The sequence below is a fragment of the Cryptomeria japonica genome, unplaced genomic scaffold, assembly GCF_030272615.1.
Source record: "Cryptomeria japonica unplaced genomic scaffold, Sugi_1.0 HiC_scaffold_79, whole genome shotgun sequence".
Taxonomy (NCBI): Eukaryota; Viridiplantae; Streptophyta; class Pinopsida; order Cupressales; family Cupressaceae; genus Cryptomeria; species Cryptomeria japonica.
In genome coordinates, this window is record NW_026728901.1 from 5428 (window position 1) to 26279 (window position 20852).

Consider the following 20852-nt stretch of genomic DNA (forward strand, 5'->3'; position numbering starts at 1 on the left):
AATTATGCATCCATCAGCAATGGAACGAGTATGGTGTTCTCGATAGGAATTATCAATTGTAATTTTCTGTATTGGCATCTGGCCATTTATTGTATTACCCGATTATTTCCAGGAATTATTTTTCCTTGGGCAAGACTGGAGGTTTTCTTCTCCCGATTCTTTCCTACCAGTTCCCACACTAAATTGGGTTGCAAACTTTCATGTATTTTCATTTTATTAATACAATTATTTGGCCACGACCTATTATTCATCAAAAAAAAAAACACTAGTGCATAATCTTCTTTAGTACCACATGAATCAAGTAGGGTGGTATTATAGACACCATTTCTAGGAACTTAGTAAGCAAGGGTTATGTTCTTATTAGATAGTGCATTAAGTAGACTAAATTAATGGTGATGAATGAGGATTAAAGACATTAAGCAAGTATGTAGGACACCTAGAATGATGTTGCAAGCTAATGATGCCCTTACTAGGATGTTACATGATCTTTCTATTATATTTTCATGTAAATATTATTTTGATTATCTCATGATAATTTAAATGAAGTGAAATTAGTCCTTACAAACACTAACCTAGGTTGTAATGTGGAATAAATTAGACTTTAATTGAATAATAATGGTTAAAAAGGAATGAAATTATCAAATCGAATTTTAAACTGTTAGGTTCAAATATGCATGTATGCAAGTGACCTACATGAATTATGCATTTGTGGGTGTAATCTAGGATGATGAATGGTGGAGATTTGATATGATTACTTTTGGTTTTAATTGTGTTTTTTTTTTAATGAAAATTTTGGGTCACACTCAGTTAAAATCAAACTGACGATTCATAAATATCCATTATTAAAATCAAAAGTAATAATATCAATTCTTCGCGGACTATGAAAAAATCATGCCAACTAATGGTGGAGATTATTGACTATGTTCATACCTTTGAGATGCATGGAGATGAAATGAGATTGGGATAAAATCATTGAAATTCGATGTAAAATTATGTCAGGACATATACTAATCAATACATAAAAGATAACCTAATCAAATTAGGCCTAAAACATAAAAGAAGAGGACATGAATATACAATCTTTTCTATTACAATATGGATAAATATAAACATTAGCAAAATTAAAGAAAAAATTAAAACAAAGCAATTTGAAATTTTGTTGCCAATCCTTGGATGAGTTTGGACAAAAAAGATGTTTCCACTCTATGTATGATTTTTTTTTTAATATATGAGATTCACAAACAATTGTTTTTTAAATATATTAGAAACTTGAATTTAATTACTATATAATCATATTTAATTTTTTAATCATAAAATAAAATTAGTTTTTTATCAAAACTCTATTACCTATATAATTTTATAATGATAAACAGTTAATGAATAAACCACAATTAAAAAAACTGCTTGATATTCAACATAGATTTTTTTTTTAAAATGCTTGGCCTAAAAACATCTCAACTCCGAAAATTTAGTTTGTGCCCCTGATTTCTTTATTATTCTTGTATTTTTTAAGTATGTTCTATTTTTGTGTGAGTCATATGATCTGGTCTATGTTTTCCAGCGATCTCAATTTTATGTGAAAGCTTTTCCTGGTCGATACGAATATTTGTGGAAAAGAAATGCACGGGATTTAAGTCTAATAAAAATTGTCAGTCAATGTTGGAAATAATTGGAATGAAAAATATATAGTCACAATTTACATAGTTAATTTTCCATATTGACACGCCATATTCTTGTTTTACACGATACCCATCACATTCAAATTGGACCCTCGGATTTGTTGTGCCTTACCTTCACATGACTTTTCCACCCATTGAAAATGACAAAAATGTTACAGTGTTGATGTGACACTCTTTCTTTGCATACGCGACACTCTTCACACAACATTATTTAACCACAGTTAGAGATATATTCATCATTCGTCTCCCATGATTTCTGATCATCTCTTTTCTTTCAAAGTAAAGATAATAAGAATTTTAGTTTCCAAAACAATGGAAGCTATGTTTGCAATTATAACAATATTATGCTGCTTCACTTCCCCTGCAATTGCATGCCCCTTCCCTGAAAGAAATCTTCTTCTGGATTTCAAGGCAGCCGTTGTAGATGAGTATAACACACTAAGTTCCTGGCACGGATTCAATTGCTGCACGTGGAGAGGAGTCAGTTGTAATCTCCGCATAGGCCATGTTTCTCGACTGGATCTGAGTGGATTCAATTTGGAAGGTAACATCAGTTCATCGCTGTTCCAACTTGCACGGTTGGAGCACCTCGATCTCAGTGACAACCTCTTCAAGGGTAAATTCAGTCCTCCCCATAATAGAAAGTTGAAGAGTCTCACTTTTCTTGACTTGTCATTTGCTGGTTATGTAAATGAATCCTTTCTGGGTGATGTAAGTGAATTTTACGTGAGTTTGGAAAGCTTATCAAATCTGGTGAGCTTGGAATACCTCTCTCTTGCTGAAGTGAACATCTCTGTAAACAAAGAGTGGGGTGAAGTTGTTGGCAGTCTATCCAACCTTCAACAACTCAGCATGTCTGACTGTGGGCTTGGAGGACAAATTCCCAATTCCCTTCTCAACCTCACCTCTCTCCTCCATCTCGATCTATCATACAACTATTTGTCAGCATATATACCAGCTTGGATTGAAAATGTGACTGGGCGCTTGCTCTCTCTTGATCTCTCTGGGAATTACAATCTTGGAGGAGACATTTCTTTCATTGGACAACGAAAGTCTTCTTTGTCACTAACCAGCATTGATCTTTCACGGACAGCCATCAAGGGCCGAATTCCATCTGCTATATGGAATATCTCATGCTTGGAGCGTCTTCGTCTGTCAGGTACCAGAATTGAAGGTGAGATTCCATCTGCTATAGGGAATTTGTTGTCCTTGCAAAGTCTTGATCTATCACTTACCGGAATTGAAGGTGAGATTCCATTTGCTATATGGAATATGTCGTCCTTGAAGGATCTTCTTCTATCAGATACCAGAATTGAAGGTGAGATTCCATCTGCTATAGGGAATGCGTTGTCCTTGGAAAGTCTTTATCTGTCGTATACCGGAATTGAAGGTGGGATTCCATCTGCTATAGGGAATGTGTCGTCCTTGAAGAGTCTTTATCTGTCTGATATCTCTATTGAAGGTGAGTTTCCTGTCTCCATACTCAATCTCTCTAAACTTGTTGAATTGGACCTGTCCTACAACATGTTAACTGGGGTAATCCCACCTTCAGTGGACTCACTTTCTTCCCTTGTTAGTCTTGACCTTAGTGCCAACGAATTGAATGGTACGATTCCATCTACAAATTCAAATCTTGTTAACTTAAGAAGCCTTTTGCTCCACTCCAATAGTTTAAGCGGCCTCATTTCCCTTTCCGTATTCGATAATCTCACTAGTCTTGATAGCCTGTATCTTTCTTACAATCAGTTAACTGTAAACATTGATTCAACATGGATTCCGCAGTTTAAGCTTTCCGCTTTGGCATTAGGCTCTTGCAATTTAGATAGAATTCCATCGTTTCTTGTGACCCAATACGACTTGGAATATCTAGACCTATCTGCTAACAGTATCCAAACAAATATTCCATCTTGGATATGGAACTTACCCAGCCTTTATAGTTTGAACCTTAGCTGTAATCAATTAACTGGGTCATTGCCATCTAGACAAACCTTACCCATGTATATTGACTCTCTAGATTTGCACAATAATAGCCTAGAAGGTTCTCTTCATCTTCCTCTCGCTGGAGCTTATCTGCTGGATCTGTCGACGAATCAGTTTAATGGTTCTATTCCTAGTCACATCGGTGCGTATCTTGAAAATGAAAGGTTCTTATCCTTGTCGCGGAATAACCTCAGCGGAGCGATTCCAGATTCTATTTGCACTCCATATTTGCAGGTTCTTGACCTTTCAAAAAATACGCTGAGCAGTGTCATTCCTCCTCATTTAACCAGGAATTGTTCTTCTCTTAGTGTTCTAGATTTGGCAGAGAATCATCTGGAAGGTAAATTGCCAGCAGAGTGGGGCAACATTACAAACATGCATACATTGAAGCTCAATGGTAATCATTTGAGAGGAGTTATTCCCTCATCCATTTCAGAAGGCCGATCTCTGCAAGTATTGGATTTGGGAAATAATGATTTGGAAGGCACCCTTCCCCACTGGATTGGAAAGCTATCACAGCTGCATGTGTTGGTCTTAAGGTCTAATCATTTTCATGGCAGTATCCCACGCCAGGTAATTGGCCTTCCGAATCTTCAAATTCTGGATCTTTCTGGCAACCACCTTTCAGGAGCTATTCCAAGCAACCTTACAAACCTGCTTGCAATGGTCAATGCATCGCAGAATAATTCAAACCATTTGGAAGACGTTAGATATACAAATAAAATTACAATTTCCTGGAAAGGCTGGGATGTTGAATTTGTGAATGTTCTCTTTATTCTTAAATGTATTGATCTTTCAAACAACAGTTTATCAGGGAGCATTCCTTTTAAAATGGGATCTCTTCAAGGCTTGATAGCCCTTAACCTTTCAAGGAATCATCTCAGTGGCCGAATCCCAAAAACATTGGGACACATGGATCAGCTAGAGTCTCTGGACCTCTCGCTAAACAGGTTGAATGGCAACATTTCCTTAGAACTTGAGTTCCTGAGTTATTTGGAGTTCTTGAATCTATCTTACAACATGCTTGATGGAAAAGTACCCCATGGAGGACAGTTTCTAACTTTTGGGGAGTCATCCTACTTAGGCAATTCTAAGCTAAGTGGGATTCCATTTACCAATATAAGCGTGTGCAACAACTCTTCTGGCTATGGCAACTGCACAAGTATTGAGAGAATTGGTGAAGCAAAGAATTCAGATGGTGAAATGATAGGATGGGCAGTCGGACTTGGATTGAGTTATGGTTTGGGATTCTCTGTTGTGATTGGAGTATTGACTTTAAATAAAAGGGTGAGAAAGAGAGCCTTCGATTTGTATGATGTTGTAATATTAGCTATTGATGGGTGTATAAGAGGTTAATAGATGAAAGTAGATACAACTGTATAGAGGGTTTTGTTAGTATAATGACAAAGTTTTCTTTTAGTATATGGCCGCTGCAAATTTATTAGCATGAGGTGTGTAAGAAATTGTTGGTGTCTAAGAAACATTTCTAGGGGTAATATATGAAATTCAAAATGATTCCTTGGTTTTAGCTTTTCTAGTGTAAAGGTGTTTTTTCTTCATCAGTGTATATGAAGTTTTTTTTAAGTGTTTTTGTTTTATTAAATAATTTGATGTGTAAAATGTAATTTTAAGGGATGAAATTGTATATTTTATTATTTTAAAAATTATAGTATTTAATTTAATTTTTTGTATTCTTTGATTTTTATTTTAAAATTTATTATGTTTTATTATAATTTATTTTGATCTCTAACGATTTCTATTAATATATTTTTTTAATTTACAAATATGTTATATTATAGGATCAGTTTTTTGGACCAAGTAATATAGTTCAACCAAATTTATGTCTATTTCAAAATGTAAATATCTTGATTTGTGGGTGATCTTTCTACAATATGTTTTTGAGCAATTGAACATCTCCTCCCCTCCATAGGATGAAGTTCACAAACCCTTATTTAAAGGAAATATCGTAAAGACTAAAATCTTTGCTAAGGAAAAATTAAGATTGACAAAAAGTAGAAAAACAAACTAGATTGAGGTAAATAATGAAAAGGAACACAGAAGAAAAGTTTTAAAGTTTCATTTATGAACTTCTACAAAGTAAATAAAGTTTGAAATAAAGGTAAACATCTATAGAATGATAATCTAGTTTTTGTAATTATAATTATTGATCCAATGCAGAACCAAATAGAGATAATAGGAAAACAAATTAGGGAAAACAAAGGAAATAAAAGAATATACGAAAAAAACACATAATATAATATTTATGTGGAAATATATTTTTGAGAAAAAAATAAACACAAGAAGAGATGTGCACTGGTCTATATAAATTTCAATAGAGTTTACAATACATCACTAACACCCTTCACTTTTTGTCTTTATTTCAACATCGTCTATTCTTTTCTTTGAACTCTCTGTCTTGTTGTAATCTTAATACAATGCCCTCATTAAAATGTGTTTCCTTCTAAGGAAACGAATCCTACCATAATTTCTATGACCTAATGATGAATGATTTAGATTGACTAAAAAATTATATAATTTTACAATGCAATTTTCTAAAAAATTCCATTTGGGAGCACTTCCCTAGAACCCCTGCTAGGGAGAATCTTGGAGGGGCAACAGTAGTGGGGGGTAAGTGCCCCCACACCCGTTTTTAGGTATTGAGATCTAAAAGTAGCTAAAATAAGACCATTTCTTAGTGAGTACATATTCTATTATGGAATTTTACAAACAGTAGGAATAATTAATTATACAAGATTTACAAGGTTGATGGCACCTTAATCATAACAAATGAGACATATATACATTGCATTCATAGAACTTTGACCATTAAATATACTTGACTTTGTTTTGTTGTACCTTTGGACCTTTCTCAAATACAAATTGCTAATTGAAACATTGATGGTGAATTCCTATTATTGTTGGCCATAGCAAACTGACTTCCAAATAATTGATGAATCCTTACTAAGTTGCGGACTGTTCAGCACGTGTTGAGGACGTTTTCTAGAAAGCTACTATTGTTGGCCATAGCAAACTGACTTCCAAATAATATTCAACGTTCACATACAGGTAGACTCTTCAAAGTATCAAATTTTAATATTAAGAAAATATGTTTCCTACAAATTTCGTCATAGCACATGATTTGATTTGATTTGCCGATGTGAGTGTCCGCATTAATTATAATAAAAGAACAAAACAGCAATGTTGGGACAATGGGTGATGAACGGATCTATCTGTTTCAATAATAGAGAATGAAATTGATACGAAAATAATGTTTTACCAGGTTTTTAACTCAGTAGTTTTTGAGTCCATCATATTGATTTGAAACACCTTTTTTTTTCCTATTTTTAATTCCTGTTAAGGCAGGATATTATTGTATTTAAAAGTTCTATAATTTATCTACCAAAACAAAATAGTAGATGGTGTGTGGTGAACAACTCTATTATCTCAATGATAAAGAAAGAAAATAATATTTTACCAAGGTTTAATGTAATTTTAGGAATACCATTTCTTCTAATTTAAAAGAAATTCATAATCTTTTAAAAGTTTTCTTTAGTAAAAGTATATTATTCATGTTAATCACTTTTCATTAAAAGCACTCAATAAATATTCCTAAATATTCTTGATCTTTTTGTTTACCTATATCAAGATATGAGAATGTGTTATGCGATATAATTTGAACAATTCTTTTTGAGGAAAATATAGATTTTCAATGTGAAGACTAAAATACAAAGTTAATTAAAATTTTAAAAATCCATAAAAATATTCAACTCCCTTGCATTCACCATATATAGTTTCTCTCATTAGAAATAAGAAAATGTCCATACAACAAGTTTAATCTAGATATAAATTATATATGATGATGTACTAAATGTGATGCTAGAATATATTATGTAATTAAGGGATTCTCTAGAATTTATAATTCATTCTCATGTTTATGCATTCATTTTAGATTATATACATATAATACCTATTTCATTCTTAAAAGTTTCACAATATATACTAATCTATTAATCTTCCCATTGCTATACTCTTTAGTTCTCACTTATATGCTTCCTACACTTTAATAAATAGATCTTCGAGTTTATGATTCCTTGGTTGCATATGTTCACTCAAACCAGTTTTACACATTATATGGTACATTTTTCTTTTACATTATAGAACTAGAAAGCTACTAGATACGGTTTGAACTAGTTTGCTAGAAAGGATATCTAATTTTTCTTAAGAGGGTGGGTATTCTTAGACAATAATTACCCCACATTTGCCTTTTTGGAAGGTATGTATCCCTAATGAGGATCCCTTCTCTTTGTTTCAAACTGCATATCCTTGATAAGGATCCCTTTACCCTTATTTAAATACGTATATATCATTTGTGATGATTCCTTCCTTTCTTAGAGGTGTGTACATCATTCATAAGGATATGTTACTCACTTGGATGCATGCATCATTATTGTGTATCTCTTCTTCATGTTGAAGGTGTGTTTTCTTGATATGGATCTCTCTCTTATCCTTGAGGCATTAGTATAAAAATATGCTAACATATAAAGGGGAGTATATGACCTCCTTTTTGTGTATTATTTTCTTTGGTGTGCCCCATAAGTGGTGGCATTGTGTTGCATAACACCCCCTAAGGTGTGATCATCAAATCTATCTCTTACAGTTTTTATTGTATATGACTTCTCTTGATCATCCACTATAGTGTGAGCTATTAGTGTGATCCATTTTTACATTCCCTAAGGTTTTGATTGTATATGATTTAACCAATATAACATAAATTTCTAGCCAATGACATCCATTTCATATGACTCATCATGATCATCTAGTACGACATGGCTTGCTATTTTGATCTCTATTGTTGTTTACATTCCATAAAGAATTTATTATATAGTAGAGTGTGTCTTTCTAGTTTTTTTTGTTTGTTCTTGTTTATGTTTCTTAAGGAATTGGTCACCTAATATAGTATGGCTTGCTAGTTGTGATTGTTTAGCATAGCAATATATGGATCACCCAACATAACACAACTTGTTGGATGGTGGAATCCATACCGTATACATTTCATTGCAAGAAGTTGAGTCCACATAAAGTTCCTAAAGTGGATGTTCTTTTTCTTGATTTTTAAAATTTTTCACAATTGATCTTAAAAATTGAAATACTTAAAGATTGAAACACTTCACCTAGTTGATGTTGCACAATTCCACCAACTCACTAGGCCTAGTTGCACTCTAGACCTCCAAGTCCTTCTCAATCTCTTCTAGGGATTGATTCTTTACCATTATAAGGTGTTTTCTTCAGGTGTTTTGGTTAGGAACCATATCAATTCACAGTGCTTCTCAGGTGCTCAATTCTGGCCTCTTGGATTCAACTTGTCAAACTGACCTCCTACTATTGTGGGATGATGCAAATGTGTGGAGGTGTCTTCTAACATTTTTTGAATGCATTTAGGATCCATTAGTGGTTTGGAATCATTAGGTTTCTTACCGATTTCAAAATCTTGCCTAGGAAAGGGCTACAAGGAATGAGCCCCACTTTGGCCTCCAAATCCGATTTTCTAGGGCTTGAAGGAAAATGATACAAAAGACCCTCAAATAAATTTGGATTTTATTCAAAGATACACCTAAACCTGAAGGATTTGTGTGGTTTTGTCCCCTCGTTTCACCGTACAATGTACTAACCCCAAAATGAGGGCTTTGAAGGGTTTACTAGGCCTTCAACTAGCAGTGAATGAACAAGTTGGGGTTTTGGCATCAAATGGATTTGTAAAATATCCTCCCTTAATGAAAAAGTCTATCCCAACTCCATGGACCCCTCCAAACTCTGAAATGGTGATTTGGCACACACCCCTGCAATTAGCACTTCATTTTCACCTTGTTTCCTCTTGCCGGGTTGCTCCTCCACTCACCTAGAACAAGGTGACAGTCATACTTCAACTCTTCTCCAGAAATTGAACCTGAATATTTAAAATGTAAAGTTGGTTGCCTACAATTTCCCAACTAGACATGATTGTAGCATGTGTGGAACTCATGGGGCAACCATATTTACAAGAAAACTATTATATACAAGCCAAAACTGGCTGCTTGCAAACTTAAGAAAGAAAACACCAATGAACAGTATTTATAAAACTCTAAATTGAACCAAAAACACAAAAACAAACAAGATTTCAATCCATTGCTGGATCAATGGATTCAATTCATATTCAATTGCAAAATGAGTGAAATGAAGCCGAAATCATGTCAACAAGACTGAAAATGAATAGTTTCAATTGTTGAACTTACATCACACACTTCTCTAACCTTGGTAAATGTGAAAGAGAGGGTATTTATAGCTTTCCCACATTTGGAGTCCTCCTAGGGTGTTTGAAAATCCCTAACTCCACTGCTAACCAATTCAGGACAAAAGTTGTCATGACAACTTTCAAAAGTTGTCATGACAACTTTTTGCAACTTTGTAATTTTTGCACTTTTGGTCTCTCCAAACTATAAGACCTATTCCAAAACAAAACATATGAATTTTCAAACATGTCTAAGCCCTATTTAACCCTCTCTAATTCCTATATCAATTTTTGACACTTTTAACCATCAAGAAGGTCAACCACCTACTCAAACCCACTATTTACATAAAAATGCAAACCTAAGAAGAATTAACTCAACCTAGGCCTACATTGAAAAAAAATACCAACTCTTGGACCCTCCTGGAATCCTTATTCACTACTGACTTCGCTTGGGTCAATACAAGCCAAAATTGTGAAAAATAATTTGCCTAAGTCCTAGGTGCTCCTGCACCATTCTCCCAAACAAAAGAAGATCATGTCACCTCTCTGGAAATCAGATTCTAATCAATCCCAAGCTTCTTAAACTCTATCTCAATCACCCATGTAGCTTCAACATCATACATACCCTGCCATTTGATGAGGTTCTCCCAATAGGCTTGATACCATGTCTTCTTGGCGATCCTTGAACTCAACACCTTCTTGACATGTGGATTTGGTTTGGCTGGTAATTGAAGGTGGTTCACATCATCTGATACCTCTGAGTGACTACAATATGAACCTTGAATTGGTCCCTTATAGTCAATTAAGTCTGCTATGTTAAAAACCGGTGACAATCCTATGTCACTAGGTAGATCCCCATTGTATGCATTTTCTCCATACTTGGCTAGAATGGTACATGGACCTATCCTTCTCATTTGTAACTTGTTAGGCACTCCTTGCTGTAGCCTTTCTTTTTTTAGGTGCACCATGACAATATCTCCCACTTGAAATTGTAGATTTTTCCTCCTTTCATCAACTTTTTGCTTGAGTTTTCTTATGTTCTCCTTCAATGCTTGCTTGAGTTTGCTTCTGTTCTCCTTCAATGCTTTCTTGACTGATTCATGTAATTCCTTCATTGATTAAGCAAACTCTTTTGCATATCCACTTCTTGCTGCTGCACTACCTAAGTCTCTCAACTCCAAAATTCCTCTTGGGTGCACTCCATAGACCACCTCAAAAGGGCTCTTGTCGGTAGTCCTATTCATGGTGTCATTGTATGCATATTCAGCTTGTGAGAGTACTTGATCCTATGTCTGACCATATTCCTTAGTAAGGCACCTTAATAGGTTTTCCAAGCTCCTATTCACCACTTCAGTCTGCCCATCTGTTTGAGGATGATAGGGTAATCCAAAAGAGAGGTTGGTGCCAATCTTTTGCTAGAGTGTCTTCCAAAAATTACTCATGAACTTTGAGTCTCTATTGGAAACAATTCTCATGGGTAAACCATGTATCCTCACTACCTCTTTGAAGAACAATTGAGCTACTCGGCATGCATCATGAGTAGTCTTGCAAGGCACAAAGTGAGCCATTTTGCTAAATCTCTCCACAATGACATAAATGTTGTCATATCCATGTTTTTTCCTTGGTAAACCTACTACAAAGTCCATACTAATGCATTCCCAAGGTCTATTTGGTATAGGAAGAGGTTGGTATAAACTGGCATTTGTAGAAGTACCTTTGGCCTTTTGGCAAACTATGCAAGTCTCCGTATACTTCTTCACATCTTGACTCATCCTTGGGCAATAGTAGTACCTTTGAACCAACTCTTGAGTCTTATTGACTCCAAAAAATCCACTAAGGCTTCGATTATGCTTCTCTTGTATGAGATTTTCCCTCATTGAGCCTCTAGACACACAAAGCTGCCCACCTCTAAACAATAGTCCATTTTGCAAAGTAAAATCAGAATACTCACTATGGAAGTGGTTTTGATACTCCTTTTACACCTTGTAGGCATTTGAGAAGTCTTCGTCATCTGGATATAAGCCTCTAAAACTGTCAACACCTATGCTTCTCAATTGGATCTCTTGGATTGTCAAAAGTCTTCTACTCAATGCATCCGCTACCCAGTTTAACTGCCCTTTCTTGTGCTTCATGGTGAATGTATAGGCCTGCATATACTCCACCCATTTCATATGCTTATGACTGAGCTTATCTTGTGATTTTAGAAAACTCAATGCTATGTTATCTATATAGACTACAAATTCCTTAGGGAGGAGATAGTGTCTCCACTTTCTCAAAGCCTGCACTAAAGCATGCAACTCAAGGTCATAATAGGAGTATTTCTTCTTGGAATCACTTAGCTTCTCACTATGGAAAGCTACTGGTCTTTCTTATTGGCTTAGGACAACACCTATCTCAACATTGCTTGCATCACATTCTACAATGATAAATTTCTCAAAACTAGGCAACACTAGCACCGATTGAGTAGCTATCGTCCCCTTCAAGGTTTCAAAACCTTTTTTGGCTTCCTCATTCCCCTGAATTTTTGCCTTCATTCCACCTCTAATGGTGTCTAACATCGGTGCACATATAGCACTGAATTTCCTAATGAACTTCCTATAGTACTGAGCTAGTCCATGGAAGCTTCTCACCTCTATTGCAGACTTAGGAGTGGGCCAATTTACTCTGGATTCAACCTTGTTGGGATCCATCTTGAGGTTTCCTTGAGACAATACAAACCCAAGGTAAACCAACTCTTGGCTGACAAACTCACACTTATCCAAGTTCATGGTTAGCTTTTCATCATACAATCTTTGTAATACATCTTGCAAATGAGTAATATGATCTACCATCTAGATATACCACCACAAATTTACCTATGAAATCCTTCATCACCGCATTCATGAGTCTCATGAAGGTGCTTGGATCATTGGATAATCCAAATGGCATTACAAGCCACTCATAAAGTCCCTTTGTTGTCTTGAATGTTGTTTTCCACTCATCACCCTCTTTAATCCTAATTTGGTGATATCCACTTTTAAGGTCACTCTTGGTAAAGAACTTAGCTTCCCCTAAACAATCCATGAGGTCTTCTATTCTAGTAATAGGGAACCTATATCTGATGGTGATCCTATATATGGCTCTATAATCAATACACAACCTCCAAGTACCACCTTTCTTTGGGGCTAACATAGTAGGGACAGCACAAGGGCTAATGCTTTTCCTAATTAGGCCTTGGTCTAAGAGCTCATGGATTTGCTTGGTAATCTCAACATTTTGTTGGGGAGTCATCTTATAAGATTCCTTGTTAGGTAAGGATGCTTCGGGAATGAAGTCTATTTGATGGCTTATGGCTCTTTTAGGAGGTAATGTGGCTAGTTGTCCGTCACTTCCTACGCCTTTGAATTTCTTCAACAAATCTTGCACCTGTTTTGGCAAATCTAACTGTTCTTTCTTGTCTTCCTCTTTAGGGTTCATCACTAGTGCAAATCCTACACCTTCACCTTGCTCAAGTGTCTTCAAAAACTATTTTTCACTTGCCAAAAGAACATTAGGACCTGCTGCCCTTTTCTCACCTTCCTCAAGGATAGAGTGAATCTTGAATGTGACTCCATCTTTCTTGAATGAGTATGCATTCTTGGCTCCATCATGGATAGCTTGTCTATCAAATTGCCATGGTCTTCCTAATAGGAGATGACATGCATCCATGGGTAGGACATCACATAATACCTTGTCCTTATACCTTCCAATGGTACAATCCACCCATGCTTCCTCATTGACCAGAACATGTTGGCCTTTGTTTAACCAGGTGAATCTACAAGGATTGTTGTGAGGTATCCTTTGTAATTTGAGTTTACTCACTGCCTCTTCTAATACAATATTGTTTGTAGACCCTGAATAAATGATCACTTTGCACACTTTGCCCATAATCTTGCATTTGATTCTAAAGAAGGACCTTCTTTGGCTAGGCTCTTCTCTGACTAGTTCCTTGATCAAAGTTCTCCTTATCATCAAGTTGTCACCTACTTCTGACTCTAAGGCAACCTTTGAGGTCACCTAGTTCTTTGTTCAGTACTTCTTCCTCCAAAGCCTCCCCTATGGCCTCTATTGCTACTTGAGTCATGTTTTCTTTTCAGTTTTTCCTCCACCTTAAGGGCAAGTTGAAAGGTTTGATGGACTGTTTTTGGGCTCATTAGGCTGATTTCTTCTTGGATGTTCCACCGTAGACCATTTAGGTACCTAGCACCCTTGAGACTCTCTTCTTCCACCACATGAGATCTAAGGCTAAGTTTGTGAAACTCCTGCATGTAGCTACTAACATCAAGGTCTTTTTGTCTTAAATTTTGTCTCTTCCTATGGATTTTCACTTCATAGTCATCAGGGAGGTAGACTTCTTTAATTTTTACAAGCATCCCTTTCCAAGAAGAGATGGGTGCTTCGTCCATTTTCTTCCTCTCATCTTTTACAAATTGCCACCATGTGAGAGAAACTCCTCTCATCCTGGACTTATCTACCATGACTCTCTGGGATTTAGTTATACCTTCATATTCAAATTGGTTCTCCATACCTTCTATCCATTATAGGACCATTTCTGCCTCCATCTTAGCAGTGAACAATGGCAATCCTTCTAGTGATTTACCACTCAAGGCTTTCAACGCCTTCAGGAAAGGTTCTTTCTCTAGGACAGGATCTGGTTCAGGCACTTTGTCTATCTCTAACACTTCTTTACCCTTCCCTTCCGCTCCTTCAACCTTTACCAACACTTCATCAGCCTTAGTTTCAATTGCACCAAGCTTACTCGCCAATTCAATCAATCTCTCTTTCAGGAGTCTATTCTCTTCCTCCTGATCATCTACTTTCCTTGCCAAGTCTGCATTGGTCAGCATGATTTTGTCTCTTACATATTCCACTGATGACATCAACTCTTTTCACCCAAATCTTATAGGCTCTGATACCAATTTGATGGGGTTTACCAAGCCTGCTAAACACTTCACCTAGTTGGTGTTTCTCAATTCCACCATCTCACCAAGCCTAAATGCACTCTATACCTCCAATTCATTCTCAATCTCTTCTAGGGATTGATTCTTGACTATTCTAAGGTGTTTTCTTTAGGTGTTTTGGTTAGGAACCCTATCAATTCACAGTGCTTCTCAGATGCTCAATTCTGGCCTCTTGGCTTCAACTTGTCAAACTGACCTCCTGCTATTGTGGGATGATGCAGAGGTGTCCAGGTATCTTCTAACATGTTTTTAATTCATTTAGGGTCCATTAGTGGTTTGCAGTCGTTAGGTTTCTTATGGATTTCAAAATCTTGCCTAGAAAAGGGCTACAAGGAATGAGCCCCACTTTGGCCTCCAAATCCGGTTTTCTAGGGCTCGAAGGAAAATGATGCAAAAGACCCTGAAATAAATTTGGATTTTATTCAAAGATACACTTAAACCTAAAGGATTTTTTTGGTTTTGTCGCCTCGTTTCACTGTACAATGTACTAACCCCAAAATGAGGGCTTTGAAGGGTTTACTAGGCCTTTAATCGGCAGTGAATGAACAAGTTGGGGTTTTGGCATCAAATGGATTTTTAAAATTTCCTTCCTTAATGAAAATGTCTATCCCAACTCCATGGACCCCTCCAAACTCTGAAATGGTGATTTGGCACACACCCCTGCAATTAGCACTTCATTTTCACCTTGTTTCCTCTTGCCGAGTTGCTCCTCGACTCACCTAGAACAAGGTGACAGTCATACTTCAACTCTTCTCCAGAAATTGAACCTGAATATTTAAAATGTAAAGTTGGTTGCCTACAATTTCCCAACTAGACGTGATGGTAGCATGTGTGGAACTCATGGGGCAACCATATTTACAAGAAAACTGTTATATACAAGCCAAAACTGGCTGCTTGCAAACTTAAGCAAGAAAACACCAATGAACAGTATTTATAAAACTCCAAATTTAACCAAAAACACAAAAACACACAAGAGTAACTCAATCCATTGCTGGATCAATGGATTCAATTCATATTCAATTGCAAAATGAGTGAAATCAAGCCAAAATCGTGTCAACAAGACTGAAAATGAATAGTTTCAGTTGTTGAACCTACATCAAACACTTCTCTAACATTGGTAAATGTGAAAGAGAGGGTATTTATAGCTTTCCCACATGTGGAGTCCTCCTAGGGTGTTTGAAAATCCCTAACTCCACTGCTAACCAATTCAGGACAAAAGTTGTCATGACAACTTTTTGCAACTTTGTAATTTTTGCACTTTTGGTCTCTCCAAACTATAAGACCTATTCCAAAACAAAACATATGAATTTTCAAACAATTCTAAGCCCTATTTAACCCTCTCTAATTCCTATATCAATTTTTGACACTTTTGACCATCAAGAATGTCAACCACCTACTCAAACCCACTATTTACATAAAAATGCAAACCTAAAAAGAATTAACTCAACGTAGGCCTACATTGAAAAAAAATACCAACTCTTGGACTCTCCTGGAATCCTTATTCACTACTGACTTCGCTTGGGTCAATACAAGCCAAAATTGTGAAAAATAATTTGCCTAAGTCCTAGGTGCTCCTGCACCATTCTCCCAAACAAAAGAAGATCATGTCACCTCTTTGGAAATCAGATTCTGATCAATCCCAAGCTTCTTAAACTCTATCTCAATCACCCATGTAGCTTCAACATCATACATACCCTGCCATTTGATGAGGTTCTCCCAATAGGCTTGATACCTTGTCTTCTTGGGGATCCTTGAACTCAACAGCTTCTTGGCCTGTGGATTTAGTTTGGCTGGTAATTGAAGGTGCTTCACATCATCTGATACCTCTGAGTGACTACAATATGAACCTTGAATTGGTCCCTTATAGTCAATTAAGTCAGCTATGTTGAAAACCGGTGACAATCCTATGTCACTAGGTAGATCCCCCTTGTATGCATTTTCTCCATACTTGGCTAGAATGGTACATGGACCTATCCTTCTCATTTGTAACTTGTTAGGCACTCCTTGCTGTAGCCTTTTGTTTTTTTAGGTGCACCATGACAAGATCTCCCACTTGAAATTGTAGATTTTTCCTCCTTTCATCAACTTTTTGCTTGAGTTTTCTTATGTTCTCCTTCAATGCTTGCTTGAGTTTTCCTGTGTTCTCCTTCAACACTTGCTTGATTGATTCATGTACTTCCTTCATTGATTAAGAAAATTCTTTTGCATATCCACTTCTTGCTGCTGCACTACCTAAGTCTCTCAACTCCAAAATTCCTCTTGGGTGCACTCCATAGACCACCTCAAAAGGGCTCTTGTCAGTAGTCCTATTCATGGTGTCATTGTATGCATATTGAGCTTGTGAGAGTACTTGATCCTATGTCTAACCATATTCCTTAGTAAGGCACCTTAATAAGTTTTCCAAGCTCCTATTCACCACTTCAGTCTGCCCATCTGTTTGAGGATGATAGGGTAATCCAAAAGAGAGGTTGGTGCCAATCTTTTGCCAGAGTGTCTTCCAAAAATTACTCATGAACTTTGAGTCTCTATTGGAAACAATTATCATGGGTAAACCATGTATCCTCACTACCTCTTTGAAGAACAATTGAGCTACTTGGCATGCATCATGAGTAGTCTTGCAAGGCACAAAGTGAGCCATTTTGCTAATTCTCTCCACAATGACATAAATGTTGTCATATCAATGTTTTGTCCTTGGTAAACCTACTACAAAGTCCATACTAATGCATTCCCAAGGTCTATTTGGTATAGGAAGAGGTTGGTATAAACTGGCATTTGTAGAAGTACCTTTGGCCTTTTGGCAAACTATGCAAGTCTCCATATACTTCTTCACATCTTGACTCATCCTTGGGCAATAGTAGTACCTTTGAACCAACTCTTGAGTCTTATTGACTCCAAAATATCCACTAAGGCTTCCATTATGCTTCTCTTGTAGGAGATTTTCCCTCATTGAGCCTCTAGACACACAAAGCTGCCCACCTCTAAACAATAGTCCATTTTGCAAAGTAAAATCAGAATACTCACTATGGAAGTGGTTTTGATACTCCATTTACACCTTGTAGGCATTTGAGAAGTCTTCGTCCTCTGGATATAAGCCTCTAAAACTGTCAACACCTATGCTTCTCAATTGGATCTCTTGGATTGTCAAAAGAATTCTACTCAATGCATCCGCTACCCAGTTTAACTGCCCTTTCTTATGCTTAATGGTGAATGTATAGGCCTGCATATACTCCACCCATTTCATATGCTTATGACTGAGCTTATCTTGTGATTTTAGAAAACTCAATGCTTGGTTATCTATATAGACTACAAATTCCTTAGGGAGGAGATAGTGTCTCCACTTTCTCAAAGCCTGCACTAAAGCATGCAACTCAAGGTCATAATAGGAGTATTTCTTCTTGGAATCACTTAGCTTCTCACTATGGAAAGCTACTGGTCTTTCTTATTGGCTTAGGACAACACCTATCTCAACATTGCTTGCATCACATTCTACAATGATAAATTTCTCAAAACTAGGCAACACTAGAACCCATTGAGTAGCTATCTTCCCCTTCAAGGTTTCAAAACCTTTGTTGGCTTCCTCATTCCCCTAAAATTTTTCATTCATTCCACCTCTAATGGTGTCTAACATCGGTGCACATATAGCACTCAATTGCCTAATGAACTTCCTATATTACTGAGCTAGTCCATGGAAGCTTCTCACCTCTATTGCTGACTTAGGAGTGGTCCAATTTAATCTGGATTCAACCTTGCTGGGATCCATCTTCAGGTTTCCTTGAGACAATTCAAACCCAAGGTAAACCAACTCTTGGTTGACAAACTCACACTTATCCAAGTTCATGGTTAGCTTTTCATCATACAATCTTTGTAATACATCTTGCAAATGAGTAATATGATCTACCATCTAGATATACCATCACAAATTTACCTATGAAATCCTTCATCACCTCATTCATGAGTCTCATGAAGGTGCTTGGATCATTGGATAATCCAAATGGCATTACAAGCCACTCATAAAGTCCCTTTGTTGTCTTGAATGTTGTTTTCCACTCATCACCGTCTTTAATCCTAATTTGGTGATATCCACTTTTAAGGTCACTCTTGGTAAAGAACTTAGCTTCCCCTAAACAATCCATGAGGTCTTCTATTCTAGGAATAGGGAACCTATATCTGATGGTGATCCTATTTATGGCTCTATAATCAATACACAACCTCCAAGTACCACCTTTCTTTGGGGCTAACATAGTAGGGACAGCACAAGGGCTAATGCTTTTCCTAATTAGGCCTTGGTCTAAGAGTTCTTGGATTTGCTTGGTAATCTCATCTTTTTGTTTTGGAGTCATCTTATAAGTTTCCTTATTAGGTAAGGATGCTTCGGGAATGAAGTCTATTTGATGGCTTATGGCTCTTTTAGGAGGTAATGTGGCTAGTTGTCCGTCACTTACTACGCCTTTGACTTTTTTCAACAAATCTTGCACCTCTTTTGGCAAATCTAACTGTTCTTTCTTGTCTTCCTCTTTAGGGTTCATCACTAGTGCAAATCCTACACCTTCACCTCGCTCAAGTGTCTTCAAAAACTATTTTTCACTTACCAAAAGAACATTAGGACCTGCTGCCCTTTTCTCACCTTCCTCAAGGATAGAGTGAATCTTGCCATGGTCTTCCTAATAGGAGATGACATGCATCCATTGGTAGGACTTCACATAATACCTTGTCCTTATACCTTCCAATGGTAAAATCCACCCATGCTTGCTCATTGACCAGAACATGTTGGCCTTTGTTTAACCAGGTGAATCTAAAAGGATTGTTGTGAGGTATCCTTTGCAATTTGAGTTTACTCATTGCCTCTTCTAATACAATATTGTCTATAGACCCTGAATCAATGATCACTTTGCACACTTTGCCCATAATCTTGCATTTGATTCTAAAGAAGGACCTTCTTTGGCTAGGCTCTTCTCTAACCAGTTCTTTGATCAAATTTCTCCTTCTCATCAAGTTGTCACCTACTTCTGAATCTAAGGCAACCTCTGAGGTCACCTAGTTCTTTGTTCAGTACTTCTTCCTCCAAAGCCTCCCCTATGGCCTCTATTGCTACTTGAGTCATGTTTTCTTTTCAGTTTTTCCTCCACCTTAAGGGCAAGTTGAAAGGTTTGATGGACTTTTTTTGGACTCATTAGGCTGATTTCTTCTTGGATGTTCCACCGTAGACCATTTAGGTACCTAGCAACCTTGAGACTCTCTTCTTCCACCACATGAGATCTAAGGCTAAGTTTGTGAAACTCCTCCGTGTAGCTACTAACATCAAGGTCTTTTTGTCTTAAATTTTGTCTCTTCCTATGGATTTGCACTTCATAGTCATCAGGGAGGTAGACTTCTTTAATTTTTACAAGCATCCCTTTCCAAGAAGAGATGGGTGCTTCGTCCATTTTCTTCCTCTCATCTTTTATAAATTGCCACCATGTGAGAGCAACTCCTCTCATCCTGGACTTCTCTACCATGACTCTCTAGGATTTAGTTATACCTTCATATTCAAAGTGGTTCTCCATACCTTCTATCCATTATAGGACCACTTCTGCCTCCATCTTAGCAGTGAACAATGACAATCCTTCTAGTGATTTACCACTCAAGGCTTTCAATGCCTTCAGGAAAGGTTCTTTCTCTAGGAGAGGATCTGGTTCAGGCACTTTGTCTATCTCTAACACTTCTTTACCCTTCCCTTCCGCTCCTTCAACCTTTACCAACACTTCATCAGCCTTAGTTTCAATTGCACCAAGCTTACTCTCCAATTCAATCAATTTCTCTTTCAGTAGTCTATTCTCTTCCTCCTGATCATCCACTTTCCTTGCCAACTCTGCATTGGTCACCATGATTTTGTCTCTTACATATTCCACTGATGACATCAACTCTTTTCACCCAAATCTTATAGGCTCTGATACTAATTTGATGGGGTTT

At 36.8% G+C, this 20852-nt stretch overlaps 1 protein-coding gene across 1 annotated transcript in view; it reads left to right on the forward strand.

Moving 5' to 3' along the window:
- Positions 1 to 1991: 1991 nt before the first annotated feature.
- LOC131864177 (receptor-like protein EIX1) overlaps positions 1992 to 20852 on the forward strand; it is a 72181-nt gene continuing 53320 nt past the window's right edge. Inside the window, exons 1-2 of the mRNA XM_059215195.1 lie at positions 1992 to 2838; positions 2926 to 5010. Coding sequence (XP_059071178.1) covers positions 1992 to 2838; positions 2926 to 5010 — 2932 coding nt within the window. The remainder of the gene's footprint in view (positions 2839 to 2925; positions 5011 to 20852) is intronic.